We start from the raw sequence: 14,778 nt of genomic DNA on the forward strand, positions 1-14,778 counted from the left end.
TTCTAATGCTGAGCCCTCCCAGTTACCCCAGAATTTTGAATGTCTTACTAAATCTAGAAAGTTAAAGAAGGTAGATGTTCTGATTGTAGGTCTGACGTGAGCCTGGAATTCTGCAGATTTAATAAGTACCCCAGGTAATTTTGATGCATATGCCTCATAAACCCATTTTGAAATCCTGAGACGAGGGGAATGTAAAGAAATAAGACAGGGTCAGAAGTGGGGGTGGAATTTAAAATATCTATTATTCCACCAATCTTGTTGTCAAGAAGACTTACTTCTAGGACCCAGTTTTGAAGGCATGGGAAGAATGAGGGTGGACCCTTTAAGTCAGGGTTGCCCAATGAAGCACACAGGCAGTTTGAAGGAGAAAAATCTGATCATGCAGTTTCTGGTGAGAGGAATTTTTTAAACTTTGACATAATTCCAGACTTAAAGTTGTAAGAATAGTACCAAGAGCTCCTATATATCGTTCACCTAGATTTCTCAAATGTTAATATTTTGACGTATTTGCTTTATCCTCCTCTCTATTTATATTTATATACATATCTACGTACATATATGTGTTATATACATTTTTTTCCTGAACTGTTTGAGAGTGTTTCAGTTATGTTCCCCTTTACCCCTAAATATTTGTGTTTCTTAAAACATCAGGACTTTTTCTCACAAATGTACAGAGAGCAGAAAGTTCACTGATAGGGCTTCTTCTTATTCCACATTACAACTAACCTCTGAGAAACAACCACTTGTCAAGGTTTGGTATAGTATCAAAGAAGAATATCCACAATTATCTGAAAAGGCTATTAAAATACTCTTCACTTTCAACCACATAGCTGTATATGACAAAATTCGTTTTCATATATTCAATCAAAACAATATATCACAACATATGTATACAGAAGAAAAGAGAATCCAGCTGCCTTTTATTGTCAGATGTTAAAGAAATTGTAAAACAAAAACAAAAAACGCTCTACTCACTTTTTTGATTTAGAAATTTTAGCCATTTTTCATAAATTATTTTAACGTATAGTGGGTATATTTTTAGTGAATCAATTATTTTTTAATGTCTTAAGTTTTAATATCTAATATGGCACATATTGATATAATGTACATGAACAAAAATTCTTTGGGGTCCTCAGTAACTTTTGAGAGTACAAAGGGATCCTGAGGCTAGAAAGTGTGAGACCTGCTAACTAACCTGTAGACAGACCTTATCTAGATTTCATCCCAGCAATGTCCCTTAAAACAAAGGCAAATCTCGACTCATCCTTTGCATTTCATTGCCATGTCTCTCTTTTTTTTGAATAAATTTATTTATTTATACATTTTTTAATTTTTGGCTGCGTGGGGTCTTCGTTGCTGCACATGGGCTTTCTCTAGTTGCGGCGAGCACGGGCTACTCTTTGTTGCCGTGCACAGGCTTCTCATTGTGGTTGCTTCTCGTTGAGGAGCACAGGCTCTAGGCGCATGGGCTTCAGTAGTTGTGGCACATGGGCTCAGTAGTTGTGGCTCACGGGCTCTAGAGCGCAGGCTCAGTAGTTGTGGCACATGGGCTTAGTTGCTCTGCGGCATGTGGGATCTTCCCTGACCAGGGCTCGAACCCGTGTCTCCTGCATTGTCAGGCAGATTCTTAACCACTGCACCACCAGGGAAGTCCTGCCATGTCTCTTTAAGCTACTTTAATCTGGAACAGTTCCGCAGCCTTCCTTTGTCTTCTAGCGCATTGACCTTTTTTAAATACAGTTTCTTGGGTCCTCTGACTTGGTTTGTCTAATGTTGCTGATGGTTAGATTCAGATCATGCACTATTGGCAGGAATCCCGCAAACTAGGGCTGTGTCCTCCTCATTCAGCACCCCAGAGGGCTCAGATGTTGGTTTGTTCTATGACTAGTCTTATCAACTTGCATCACCTGGTTATGGTGGTGTCTGCTAGGTTGCTCCTTTGTAATAGTTATTATATTTCCATTTGTAATAAGTATCTTGTGAGGAATGACTGTGACTCCTTAAATATCCTATTTCATGGCCAAGGTCCAAGCAAAAGCCCTATAACCCCTCTGCTCTATCCAGTCATTCTTTTGCCTTGTTTTATGGATGCATTGGGAAACCTTAAGGATGAGTGACTTTATAAGTAGCATTTCTTGAAAACCCACTTGCACAGTTTTTAGTAGATTGCCTTAAGCTGAAAAAGATACTAGAATGTGGGAGATAAGTAGGGGGAAATAGCAACCCTTATATACATGATGGCTTTAACTGGATTTAAAGAACAAAAGCAAAACAAGTATAGAAGCAAAGGACCTGAGAAAATATAATAAATATAATAATAGCCAAAATGATAATAGTGTTTCTTAGGCTGGTGGGATTGTGTGACTTTTATCATCCTTGTTAAAACAACTAGACATGTTCATAGCAAAAGTTCTGGAAAAGAGTTTTATAAACATACAGAAATTTAAAAACATCTATACAAGAAGCATAAAATTTCTGTCTACTTGAAATATGAGCTAAAATTGTGGTGATGCTGTAACTAATGCTTTGTGCTCCTTGTGCCGTCTCTCCTATACCTTGGCAGAGGCCTATCACATGAATATGCTCCACGTTAACTTACATTTCTTAATGGGAATAATTTTTGGAAATCTTTCATTAGTTCTGTATCCTTGGATTCAGGTAATGAAGGTCCAAAGATACCTTCAGAAAGAAAGAAGTCTCTCTACACAGATGGGTTTTCCAAACCCAGAAAAAATAAAAGAACTGCAAGCACTACTCCAAGTAAGTTTTGCACACAAAGAAACAAAATGGTGGTTGGCCCCCTTCAGGCTGACGCTGGCGAGGCAGTGCACTGTGACAGCCGAAGGCTCAGACACTGGCATTGGGGTTTGCGCCCTCGTTCCCCCATTTTCTGCCTGTGAGACCTTGGGAAACTTATTTATCCCCAGTAAACCCACGTCCTCAGTTTAAAGTGGGAATAATTAAACTACCTATTTCATCAGGTTAATATATGGATTAATTAAGACAGTTTTCCACTTCTGATTACCTAGCAGGGCAGCTAGGCTGTAGCAAGTATTCATGAAATATCTGAGAATTAATGTGTATCAAATACTTGGCACAATGTCTACCTTGTAAAAACTTATTATTTTTAGTAATAAGTCTAAGGGACTCCATTTCTGGACATGTAATTCTCTTTCTCTATTGCCTGGCACATAGAATGTTGACTGTGCTATATATTTAGAGTACTTAAAATGCTGCTTAGCATATTTGAGAAATTCTAACAATTATACTTAATAAGAATATAATTAGTTAGAATAGTACAGAGCAGGAGTCAGCAAACTATTGCCCATCTTGGCCTGTCTTATAGCCCTTGAGCTAAGAATGGTTTCTACATTTGTAAAAGGTTGTATATAAGAAAGAATATGAGACAGAGACCACAGTGTATGTGACCGCCAAGCCTAAAATATTTACTGTCTGCCCGTTTACAGAAAGTTTGCCAATCCTTTGCATAGAGCTTTCTTAGCATTATTACGTGTCAAATTTGTGATTAAGTAAAGGCCATTAATTAATTGGTGAGGGGAGAGGACAAATCTGTTAGTCTTTTCTTATCCTCTGGACTAAACGAAGATGTTAGTCAGCAGTGAAATGGACAACGGAGAGATGGTCAGTGTTCGATAGTTTATAAGGTGAATATGCTTTGCCCCTGACTTTTAAAACCTAAATGTTTTGAAATTAAAATTTTAGCAAAGATGATGCTGAAGTTGAATGTCAGGGATGCCAAGACAAGAATAAGTGTTAACAGAAAAACATAGGGAAGGTGAATAAATGGATTTTGTCTTGTTGTTAATTGTCATATTTGGGGAAATATTCTAGATTTTAAGAAGCTTCATGAGGCTCGTTTTAAGGAAATGGAGTCCATTGATCAATATGTTGAGAGAAAAAAGAAACATTTTGAAGAACACAATTCATTTAATGAACTGAAGGTATGCTGATAAAATTATGTTCTTAATGCCACTAAGCTGTTTGTTTTTAATGTTGATACTGTGTATATACAATGGTTAATACAATTAGCTATTATTCTACTAGTGGAATGGATTTGAGTCTAATGTATTTTTATTATTTTAAATTTGTTTTTGAGAATTTTCAAAACCCTCCAGATAAAGCAGTGAATCTTCACTATGAAAAAGAATTCTGTAAAAAATAAAGTTAAAAAAATAAAACATTTTTTAAAAATTTGTAAAAAAATTTTTTTAAAGTAAACAGTAAAAAAAGGAAAAAAAAAGGAAGAACTCCAAAGTAGCAATAAGTTGTTCTGTTTTCCACATTCAGACACTGTGCCTATCACTTTTGTTGGGGAAGGACTGATATATGGCTGAAGCCATCTCTCCCTGTCTCTGACCTAAAGGGAAAATGAGTGACTAGCAGTTGCTAATTTAAAGGCTTCCTGTCATAACTGAGCTCCCTGGGTGGGGGGCCTTCAGGCCAGGTCCTGCTGGACTCAAGCAGCTTCGAGTAAGAGAAGGTAAAGTCAACCCTGAGGCTGAGTTAGCAGCATAGTAGTGAGTAAATAACATTCTAGGAAGTTGATGTTCCTGTCTTACATGGTATCTGGTGTTAAAGGGGTGCCACAAAGATGGATGGGAAACATTTTTGAATTTAATAATACATAATAACCTGCCTATTTCTCAAAGAATTTGAGGCAGTTTGTGGTATTACACACAACACAAAACAGTATAAATCTGGTTTAAAAGGGGCAGAAAATGAGCACTGTTAACAGGTACAGTGACTAATATATCAGTCACTCAGTTGAGTTTTGAGTTTTCTGATATCAGTGCCAATGCGGAAATGCACTGGGTAATAAGTTCTAAATAATTAAAAACAAAAAACAAAAAACATACGGTTCTTAGAAGCTTACTCTTGGATAATAAATGTTCATTTGAACATTTATAAAACCACTGTTACCACAGTTGAAGACGCTGTTAACAACCTTCTAGCAAACAGTCTTGGCATTAAACATCTCCATTCCTTCATAGTGATCTAACAACATGGGTGGACAATCCAGGGAAGAGCTATTCAGTATGTCCATAAGAAGACTCTTAACTATTAGCAAGGGCTAAGTATCACAACATTCACAGCTGAGTATTGGGACAAGAGGCCCATCCCGGAGGAGCGGGGGAGGGTGTCCTGCTGATGCTTTACAGAAAGTAGACAGCTTCTTTTTCTGCATAGGCATGAGCTAGCTGCAAATATGCCTGTAAGGAGGGCCACTCGTTCTCCTTACCATGAAGCTGAGCCTACTTAAGTACTTGATTGAAAGTCAAGCTTTCTGTACTACATAATATGGATGAATTAATTTCCAGGTAAAAGTTAAGGGCAGAACAACTGCTTCAACCACAAACTTGATTGTAGCCTTGAAGATGTGTTGAATAAATGAGTAGCTTATGTTGTTTTTTAGTTGATAGCCCCATCTGAATGAGTTCTAAAATCCCACCCCAGCGCCACTGTTTAAGGAATTGGCTAATCAAATGGGTTATTTGGTATGATCTGTTTGGAGACTAGAGAATAAAAAACAATTACAGTGACTTCACCATAGCTAATATGGATTTCTTGACGGTTGACTTGTTTGGGGATTGGTCATTTGGAGAGTGATGGACAATAAGAAATGAGCAGAGATCTAGAGAGAATCATTCTGGCTGTGACCAATCTCTCCTTTCATGATTAGAGGATGGAAACCTGATTGAGTTAGTTGCCAAATGGCTCCCCTCTGCAATGATCTGAAACCTTGTGCCCTGAGTTGCCTGTTTACTTTGCTAACAGTAGGAATGATCAAATTTTTTGATCTTTGACAGTATATGACAAAATCCCAATTGAATTTGCATTTCTCTGATCATTACATGTTACATGTTTATGTTACAAATATTTATATGTGTTCATTGATGATTTTGCTGTGAATTTGCTTTTTCTTAATTTTTGCTGATTTATGAGCCACTTATCTATATTAATGACATATATTATGTATTATATGTTCTAAATACTTTCCCACAGTTTGTCTTAACAGTGTCTTACCTTGTGGAAGGTTTTATTGTTTTATCCAACTATCCAGCTTTTCCTTCTAAAACTGAGGGTTTTGTCTTGCTCTCCCTGTCCCAAGATCATAAAAATATGCTCTTATATTTATTTTTACTGCTTTTATTATTTTTCCCTATGTTACTCCTTAACCCACATTTTAATTTTTATGTATGGTATGATTGAGCTCTTTGCTTTGTTAAAACAGGATTTTTTTTGCTAAAAGAAAGGAAGGAATTGATTAGATACACTGCAAACAAAATAAATTAGTACTACTAGAGTCTGCGGAATAATATTCTACCTGAAAAGTCAGAAAGATTCATATTCAGTGCAAGTAGAATCATTTAAACATAAGTTGCTCAAGCAAAGGTATAGAGTTGGTGATTCTATCACCAGGTATACTGGAAAGTGGGAATTTTAGGGGAAAGACAGAAGAAGGCATAAAAGGTGTGGTTAAATATAACAGCATACTTAATACATCTAACCTGAGTTTTCAGCTTATAGTAAAGATATGTATTTACCAAATACTTTGGTTTTAAATTTGTCTCACAACAGGAGAATCTCTTCTGCTCGTATGTTGAAATGAGAAGTTAACATAATTCTCTAGTTTCTTGTATTATTTCATAGGATATAATCAGAATTTTTATGTCTTTTGGCTTTACATTGTCAATTTTAATAGTCCTATCTCTGCTGTCAGTGAAGTTAGATTTCTTCTGCTTGCAACAGAGCTTAGACTAATGATAGTGAAACATTCAATCATTCTTTGTGCTTTGACAGTATCTAGAAAAAGATAACATAAGTGGAACCCTTCCCTGCCATTTCAAAGAGAGCATTTCCCTTCCTCCCTTCTTTCTTTTCTTTAGGTTTTTTAAAAAGAACTTTAAAAAGCTATTGGAGAGCCAGGGGTGGGTAGGGGAGGAATTATTTGTAGATTCCATAAGCTTTTTACATAGTAGGTTTCTCTTTGAGTTTGTATTTAATAAACTGCATATCATGCTCTCAAAGGAACCATCTTTCCAAGAGAACCGATTTATCCTCCCTTTCTGGCCATGGGGGACTGTTTAGCCACCTGCTTTCTCTAGTTAGAAAATACCTGGGGACATGGTAGCTGGGAAAGGCTTTCTGTAACACGTTACTCAGCACAACCAGAAGTTTCTCTTAAATCAGAGTCACCATAGCAACACAGGTGCAGGGAACTGCTCAGCCTGCCAGGCAGGTAGGGTAGGGTGAGGTAGTGGGGAAGGAAGGATGACAGGGTTAAAAGTGGCGATGAAACGGGATAAATGGGGGCACTCTCTTGCACTTTGCCCAGACAATACTGTCTCAGAGGCCAGCTTTAATGTGGTGCGTTTCCCTTTCTTCAGAAGCAGCCCGGCACTAAGGGAGTGGTGGCAACTCCAGTTCCTCCCCGAGAAAGACTCTCTGTGGCTCGTACCCCCGCCAGCCAACGGGGCTCACAAGGCCGGCCCCACGCAGGCCGTAGCACCTCGTGTGTGAAGGGGCTGGCCAAGCGCTCCGTGCTCTCAGCAGCTAAGATGAACGTCAGGTAAAGAAGAGCTCCAAAATGGAACCAAGGGCGAGGGCTCAAAGCTTTACTGCTTCTAATACATTTCAGGTGGACTACAACAAATATTTTAGTGTTGATGAAAAAGGAGAAAGGATCGGAATAGAGAGAAAGATCAGCAAACTGGTTTTATTTATGTTACTTTTTTTCCCTTAAATTTGTGTTTTCTTGTTTTGTCCACCTTCCCTAAGCTCGCGTGTTTTTTTTTTAAAACACTACCTTTTATTCGTTTTGTTTTGGTTTTTTAATTTATTTATTTTTTGGCTGCATTGGGTCTTCATTGCTGCCCCCGGGCTTTCTCTAGTTGCGGCAAGCGGGGGCTACTCTTCCTTGTGGTGCGCAGGCTTCTCGTTGCAGTGGCTTCTATTGTTGCGGAGCACAGGCTTTAGGTGCATGGGCTTCAGTAGTTGTGGCACACAGGCTCAACAGTTGTGGCTCGTGGGCCCCACTGCACAGCCTTAGTAGCTGTGGCGCACGGGCTTAGTTGCTCTGTGGCATGTGGGATCTTCCCGGACCAGGGCTCGAACCCGTGTCCCCTGCATTGGCAGGCGGATTCTTAACCACTGCGCCACCAGAGAAGTCCCCCTAAGCTCACATTTGATTCATAAGTAAAGATAGAAAATAAGATCTATATGGATATTTTACCTTATTAATTTAATGTATGTCTGCAAAGATGTGTAAATAGAAATTTTTCCGTTGACATAAATCTAAAGTTGAAGCTAAATTCCTAATCTCCCAATGTAGTGAGCTAAAGAATTGACTCATCCTAAACTATGAACATTGTAACCTACTGGGTACTGCAGTAGCATAGCCATCTCATGCTCATTGATCCCTGTTTTCTTTGCTTGTGCCTTTCCTGACATCAGGTGAGCCCTCAACTGTGACTGTCCCCACAGATGAAGATCTTCAGGCTCCTTTCTCTTAATACCGAAATTTGATTCTCTCCTTTTTTAAGGGCGTTTGCGGCATCTAACAGAACTGGTGCATGGTAACACTTCCCCAGCACGTGCAATTATCTGACATAGTTTTTAAAAACTGAAAAATGCCCTTGAATTTGGAATTCTTATTGAGTTAGCCTGGAATATGAGGTACCTATACTTGGCAGTTCTGATTGTATTTATTAATAGTTAAGAACACCATGGTCGGGGGCTAGTCCTTGCTTCATGCAGGGTACAAAACAGCCTGGAATTAGTAGCACTTTTCCTACCGCATCTAATTTTCTTAACTCTGTTGTAGAGAGTCTTGAGTAATAATTTTAGATGTTGATTCAGGATCACCATCAAATCTTTAGTTGTAAGTCCAGAAGTTCCCTTCTGTTAACCCACCACCAACAACCCTATGTGTATTTATGTCTGTCATTACTGGATTTTCATTGAATCTAAGATACCATCCACTGAAGACTCACCATTATTCTATGAACCACTAAGAAAAAGCACTGCCGACTAACTTTGATGTGTTACCAATTGTAAAACACATTCTAATTTCAGAGATGTTAAAATGTAGAAAAACTCTGCATCAGAGGATCAATGAAAAACATTTATGGCAACTTGCTCTGAGTAGAGAAGGACTTATGTACCACCCAAATGAATGACATTCTTCTAGGAAGATGGAAGAAATGCTCCCATCACTCATTTGGCATAGCAATCTCCTGTTCCCTCAGACTTGCCCTCACTAGGAGGAGGAGAAAGAAGGGGAGCTTTTAAAAATACCTCCTAAACTATAACTTGAGGCCCATAGGCATCTCCTTTGAGCTCTGCCTTATACTGTCTTTGGCCAAGGCAGGGAGAGCAGAGAATATAAAACCATATTTTACAAATAACAGAAGTTGATAAATGATTTGCTCTAGCATCATTGTTTAAGAACATGTCTATTCTGTGAAAGAGGTTCATTTGTATAACAAGTATTTATTGAGGCCCTTTCAGTGCTTGGTGATGGGTAGGTGGTTTTGTTTAGAAGCTTGACCCAAGTACTCATGTCTTATACTCCACTGTCCTATTTAGGTTTTCAGCTGCTACTAAAGATAATGAGCATAAGCGTTCACTGACCAAGACTCCAGCCAGAAAGTCTGCACATGTGACCACATCTGGGAGTACCCCAAAAGGCCAGGCTGTGCTCGAGACACACAAGTTAAAGACCACAAGGGCTGAATCTGCTGCTGGTAAAAAAAAAAAAAAAACAGAACAAAACAAAACAACCTCCCTCCCACCCCCCAAAGTTCTGGTTTATCTTTAAACCATGTAGCTTCCTAATATGATTGTCTGTTTCTTTAAAGCCTCTCCATTATCTATAGAATCAAAAGCAAAAATTTGTCTAGCATAGTTTTCATTTATACTGGCAAGGGAAGTGCCAGAGACACAGACAAAAAAACCTGACATATCTGCCAGAGGACTCCATCCTGTCCTGAATGAAGAACATTCAGCCCCTTCTCAGGGATTAGGAGGGGGATTACAGTATTCATTACAGCCTCTGAATGGTTCTGCCAGACTCTGAAACTAACAGGACCCAGAGTTCATGGAATAAATGCCACACTATTGACTACTAGTAGATTGTATAAGCCAGAATAAGCCATATAGATAATCTTCTACACACTGTCTACTTAATCATCACCTACAAAGACCAAGTGGTTTTCAAAAGAACACTGCAATAGCAGTGTGAAGGTTTAAAAGAGTATCACCAACAGGTTAAGGCCTGTATTAGAACTGAGTATATCAAAATTCTCTCAAGAGTCCTACTGAATGTCAGGCAAGAGCCTTGATTACACAGGAAGGACTGCCAGATTCCCTGAGACTAGAGCAATCCAGCAAGAGTTTAAACAAGAAGAGAGTATTATTGTTGGTAATAATCAGTGTGGAGACTCTGAGGATTTTTTCATGCCTTTGACACCTAAATTAAAGATTGAATAGTGGGACTGACAACTAAATTTCAAGAGAGAGTACAGAGGTGGGATCAGAAAATTTATGATTCTTCCTCTAGATGACCTCTCTCATTCCTACCCACCCTTAATCGTTTCTATATCAGCAAGGAAACATTCCACATAACATTCTAAATCATCCTGTAATAGGGGAAGAAAGGGGCTTGGGCAGAGAGCAGGGCTAGAAAATGAAGAGTGGACTTGCCTAAGATGTGACTGTGTCATTTTACATGGAGCAGGGGTCACTGAGCAGCAGCCACCTGCCTAATACTGAGAAAGGACTCACAAATACTCACAGATAAGGACATGAGGCAGGAACTAAATGTTTGCCATATCCTGAGCTTTCTCCTCTAAGTAACTCAGGGGTGTGCCCAGTCGGAATGGCATAGTTTTCTTTCCCCGGTTATCAAATATGAATTTAATATAAATGAAATCAAACTAATTTTTTTCTTGTGATTTGCTTTATTCACTGTTTCAAGAATCATATTAATAAATGAGCTAAAGTTCATTTTCACCGTGTTTTTCAATTGTATGGATATATTTCAACTTATCCATTTTACTGCTCATGGACCCCATGGATATTTCCAACTTTTGTTATTTTAGTGTAGCTATGACCATTCTGGAACATATCTCCTGTCCATGTACACAGTTTCTCGAGAGTAGGACTGGGGCTGCTGGATAGTAGGGTAGACAGACCCTTACATTACTGGTTTAATTGTACTGGTTTATATTCTCATCAGCAGTGTGGGACAGTCCCATTGTTCCCCTCCCTGCCAACACTTGATAGCAACACAGTGGAATGGCTTCAGCACAGGAGTTCTGTGCTTTTCTGGGTTGTTTCACTAGGTGGTCCTAGATCCTAGTTGCTTGTTCACATATATGGGCAAGTGCCAACATTTGACGATGGCCTGAATGCAACCTGTGAGGGGAAGGGATTACAAAATGTGCCAGATATATGCTGCCCAACTGTAGCAAAAATGTGGCTTACCGTATTATACCATCCTGGTATATTTTTAACTTTATATTACAGAAATTCATATTCTTCGGTAACAGCCTTCATTAGTAACAACCAGAGCCATGGATCTTTTTATTTCTATGTGATTAGGTTCCTTGCAGGCTTTATATCTGTTTGTGTTAATGAAAATGTTACTATTAACAATATATAATTTTTTTAAAGGGTAGGGAATTCCCTGGTGGTCCAGCGGTTGGGACTCCACGCTTTTGCTGCAGGGGGTGCAGGTTTCATCCCTGGTTGGGGAAATAAGATCCCCGCATGCCGCATGGCTCGGCCAAAAAAGAAAAACTAAATTAAAAAATAAATAAATAAAAGGGTAAATATCAGGGAAGCAGCCTGAAAATTTACCCGCTTATTTTTTTTTTAACTGAAATAAACTTGATTTACAATGTTGTGTCAGTTTCAGGTGTACAGCAAAGTGATTCAATTACACATATATATACATATGTATATATAACTGTATATATAATCTTTTGCAGATTCCTATCCCTTATAGGTTATTACAAAATATTGAGTATAGTTCCCTGTGCTCTACAGTAGGTACTTCTTTTTGGTTATCTATTTTATGTATAGTAGTGTGTATATGTTAATCCCAAACTCCTAATTTATCCTTCCCACCCAATTAATTTTTTTTTTTTTTTTTTTTTTTTTGCGGTACGCGGGCCTCTCACTGTTGTGGCCTCTCCCGTTGCGGAGCACAGGCTCCGGACGCGCAGGCTCAGTGGCCATGGCTCACAGGCCCAGCCACTCCGCGGCCTGTGGGATCTTCCCAGACTGGGGCACGAACCCGTGGCCCCTGCATCGGCAGGCAGACTCTCAACCACTGCGCCACCAGGGAAGCCCTAATTCTTTTTTTAAAAACATATTTATTTGGTCTTAGTTGCGGCATGCCTGTGGGATCTAGTTCCCCAACCGGGGATTGAACCTGTGCCCCGTGCATTGGGAGCATGGCATCTTACCCACTGGACCACCAGGGAAGTCCCTCACCCGATTAATTCTTAAAACAGGATTCTAAACTCCAGCTGATCCTAGGAAATGTCACAATATTTAGACACTTTGGGGAGCTGCTAACAGGGGAACAGCTAAGGGGTTGGTTTTCCTCAGTTATTCTTTTCTCCTTTTTTTTTTTCCTTCCCCCCCCCACCCTGTGTCCTCAAGTCCATTCTCTACGTCTGCATCTTTATTCCTTTCCTGCCCCTAGGTTCATCAGAACCATTTTCTCCTCCTTTTTAACCCTATATCTGTTTCAGACTGTTCGTATTGAATTCTATTTTTAAGATTGAAAAGTGATACTTAAACAGGTCTTTTTTTCTAATTAAGCCCTTGGATCTTGTTTGTTGTTTTAGTTATTACCCCGTTCAAGTTGACAGCTGAGACAGCGCAGACTCCGATCTCCCATAGAAAACCACTGTTTGATCTCAAAGCAAGTTTGTCTCGTCCCCTCAACTATGAGCCACACAAAGGTATGTGGGAATGTTTTGATGTACAAGATTTAAGATTGAACAATTCCGCATCTGAGGATGTGAAAAATTCTAGTGACTCAGTGTAAGCCATACTTGGCGTAGAATTCCTGCCTCTGCCCCTGTATCCACGTGACCCATGATTTAAAAAGTGTCCATTAAGCAAATACTAAAAAAAAAAATAATTGTTCACTTACATTTTTATTAAGCAAAGACAACTTCTAATCAGTGTTACTACAAAGTATTAATAAAAGTTCAGCCAAAATCAAGAAACTTGGAAGTTAGGCTGTGGGTAAATGAATGTTTTCTTTATAGTTTTTAAAGGATCCCAAGCTGAGAATCACTGGTCAAACAATCTGGGACATTTATTGGCCAGATGTCGCTCTTGGGGATATATTAAAGTATCTTTACATCCATTTAAAACGTCAGTACTTAATGTGATCTGTCAGTGCTTCTGGAATTACTTTAAAACAAAACCTTCCTATAAGAATCATGTAACAGTGTTTATTTTTAAATTACTAATGTTAATGAAACAAATATAATGAAAATGTAAGTCTTTTTTTTTTATAAATTTATTTTATTTTTGGCTGCATTGGGTCTTCGTTGCTTCGCATGGGCTTTCTCTAGTTGTGGTGCACAGGCTTCTCATTGTGGTGGCTTCTCTTGTTGCAGAGCGCAGACTCTAGGTGCGCGGGCTTCAGTAGTTGTGATGCACGGGCTTAGTTGCTCCGCAGCATGTAGGATCTTCCCAGACCAGGGCTCGAACCTGTGTCCCCTACATTGGCAGGCGGATTCTTAACCACTGTGCCACCAGGGAAGCCTAAAAATGTAAGCCTTATTTAGAGGTAAAATCAAACTGAACCGTGGTTTAAGAAAACTTCTCCCACCCATTTTTCCTCCCCAAGTTTTCCCATCTGTGGCAACGGCAACTCTCTCCTGAGTGTCGGGGCAGAAGCCTAGGAGTCACCTTTGGTTCCTCACTCTCTCTCAGACCCCATATCCAGTCTATCAGCTAGTCCTTTCAACTCCATCTTTGAAACTGATCTTTAATCTGACCACTCTTCATCCCTCCTCCACTTTGACTCCCTTTGGTCCAAGTCACATCATCTTACCTGGGCTTCTACAAAAGCCTCTTTGCCCCACTACAACTTTAAAAACAAATCAGAGCACATCACTGCTTGCTTAGAACCTCCTAAGGTTTCCTGTCTCTCTCCCACCCTCATTTCATTGCCTTCTCCCTTCCCTGACTCTGTGTCAACCACACTGGTGTTTCAGCTCCTCAAACACTGAAACACCACCCCTCCTCCAGGTCTTTAAACTTGTTATCCCTCTGCTCCACCTGGAACACTATTCACACTGATCTTTGCACAGCTTGCTCCCTTGTTTTAATGGGGCATCCACTCAACTGTCAGCAACCGAGAAAGGTCTTCCCTGCCCACCCACCCACCCGCACTCTTTATTCCTCACCTTGTTTTACATTTCTCCATAGCACATAGCACCACCTGGTGTTATCTTACTTGACTACTGTCTACCTCTACCACTGGAAATGTAATCCCAAGAGAGCAAGGATTTTTTTTTTTTTTTTTTTTTGAGAGCAAGGATTTTTGACCACTTGGTTCACTGCTATGTCCCTAGCACCTAGAATAGTCCCTGGCACATACCAGGTACTCAAAAAGTATTTGTTATGGGAATGACTGATCACCACTAACTTCTACTGATGGTAAAAAAACCTGGTTGAGAGCTTCATCTGTGCTTGTTATTTTATATCCTAGACAAGTCACTT

General features: G+C 39.4%; 2 protein-coding genes across 6 annotated transcripts in view; one reads left to right on the top strand and one right to left on the bottom strand.

The window, feature by feature from the left end:
- Positions 1-14,778, top strand: part of NUSAP1 (nucleolar and spindle associated protein 1) — a 34,520-nt gene that overhangs the window by 16,365 nt on the left and 3,377 nt on the right. For all 4 annotated transcript variants that reach the window (XM_027083953.1, XM_027083952.1, XM_027083950.1 and 1 more), the window contains 5 exons: positions 2,659-2,760; positions 3,853-3,962; positions 7,410-7,591; positions 9,610-9,767; positions 12,882-12,998. In XM_027083953.1, the coding sequence (XP_026939754.1) occupies positions 2,659-2,760; positions 3,853-3,962; positions 7,410-7,591; positions 9,610-9,767; positions 12,882-12,998 (669 nt within the window). The remainder of the gene's footprint in view (positions 1-2,658; positions 2,761-3,852; positions 3,963-7,409; positions 7,592-9,609; positions 9,768-12,881; positions 12,999-14,778) is intronic.
- The window catches only part of NDUFAF1 (NADH:ubiquinone oxidoreductase complex assembly factor 1), a 42,396-nt gene that overhangs the window by 6,800 nt on the left and 20,818 nt on the right, over positions 1-14,778 (bottom strand). The gene's annotated exons all lie outside the window — the stretch shown is intronic.

The sequence above is a fragment of the Aethalodelphis obliquidens genome, unplaced genomic scaffold (assembly GCF_003676395.1).
Source record: "Aethalodelphis obliquidens isolate GAN/ISIS:26980383/991018 unplaced genomic scaffold, ASM367639v1 scaffold51, whole genome shotgun sequence".
NCBI classification, from domain to species: domain Eukaryota; kingdom Metazoa; phylum Chordata; class Mammalia; order Artiodactyla; family Delphinidae; genus Aethalodelphis; species Aethalodelphis obliquidens.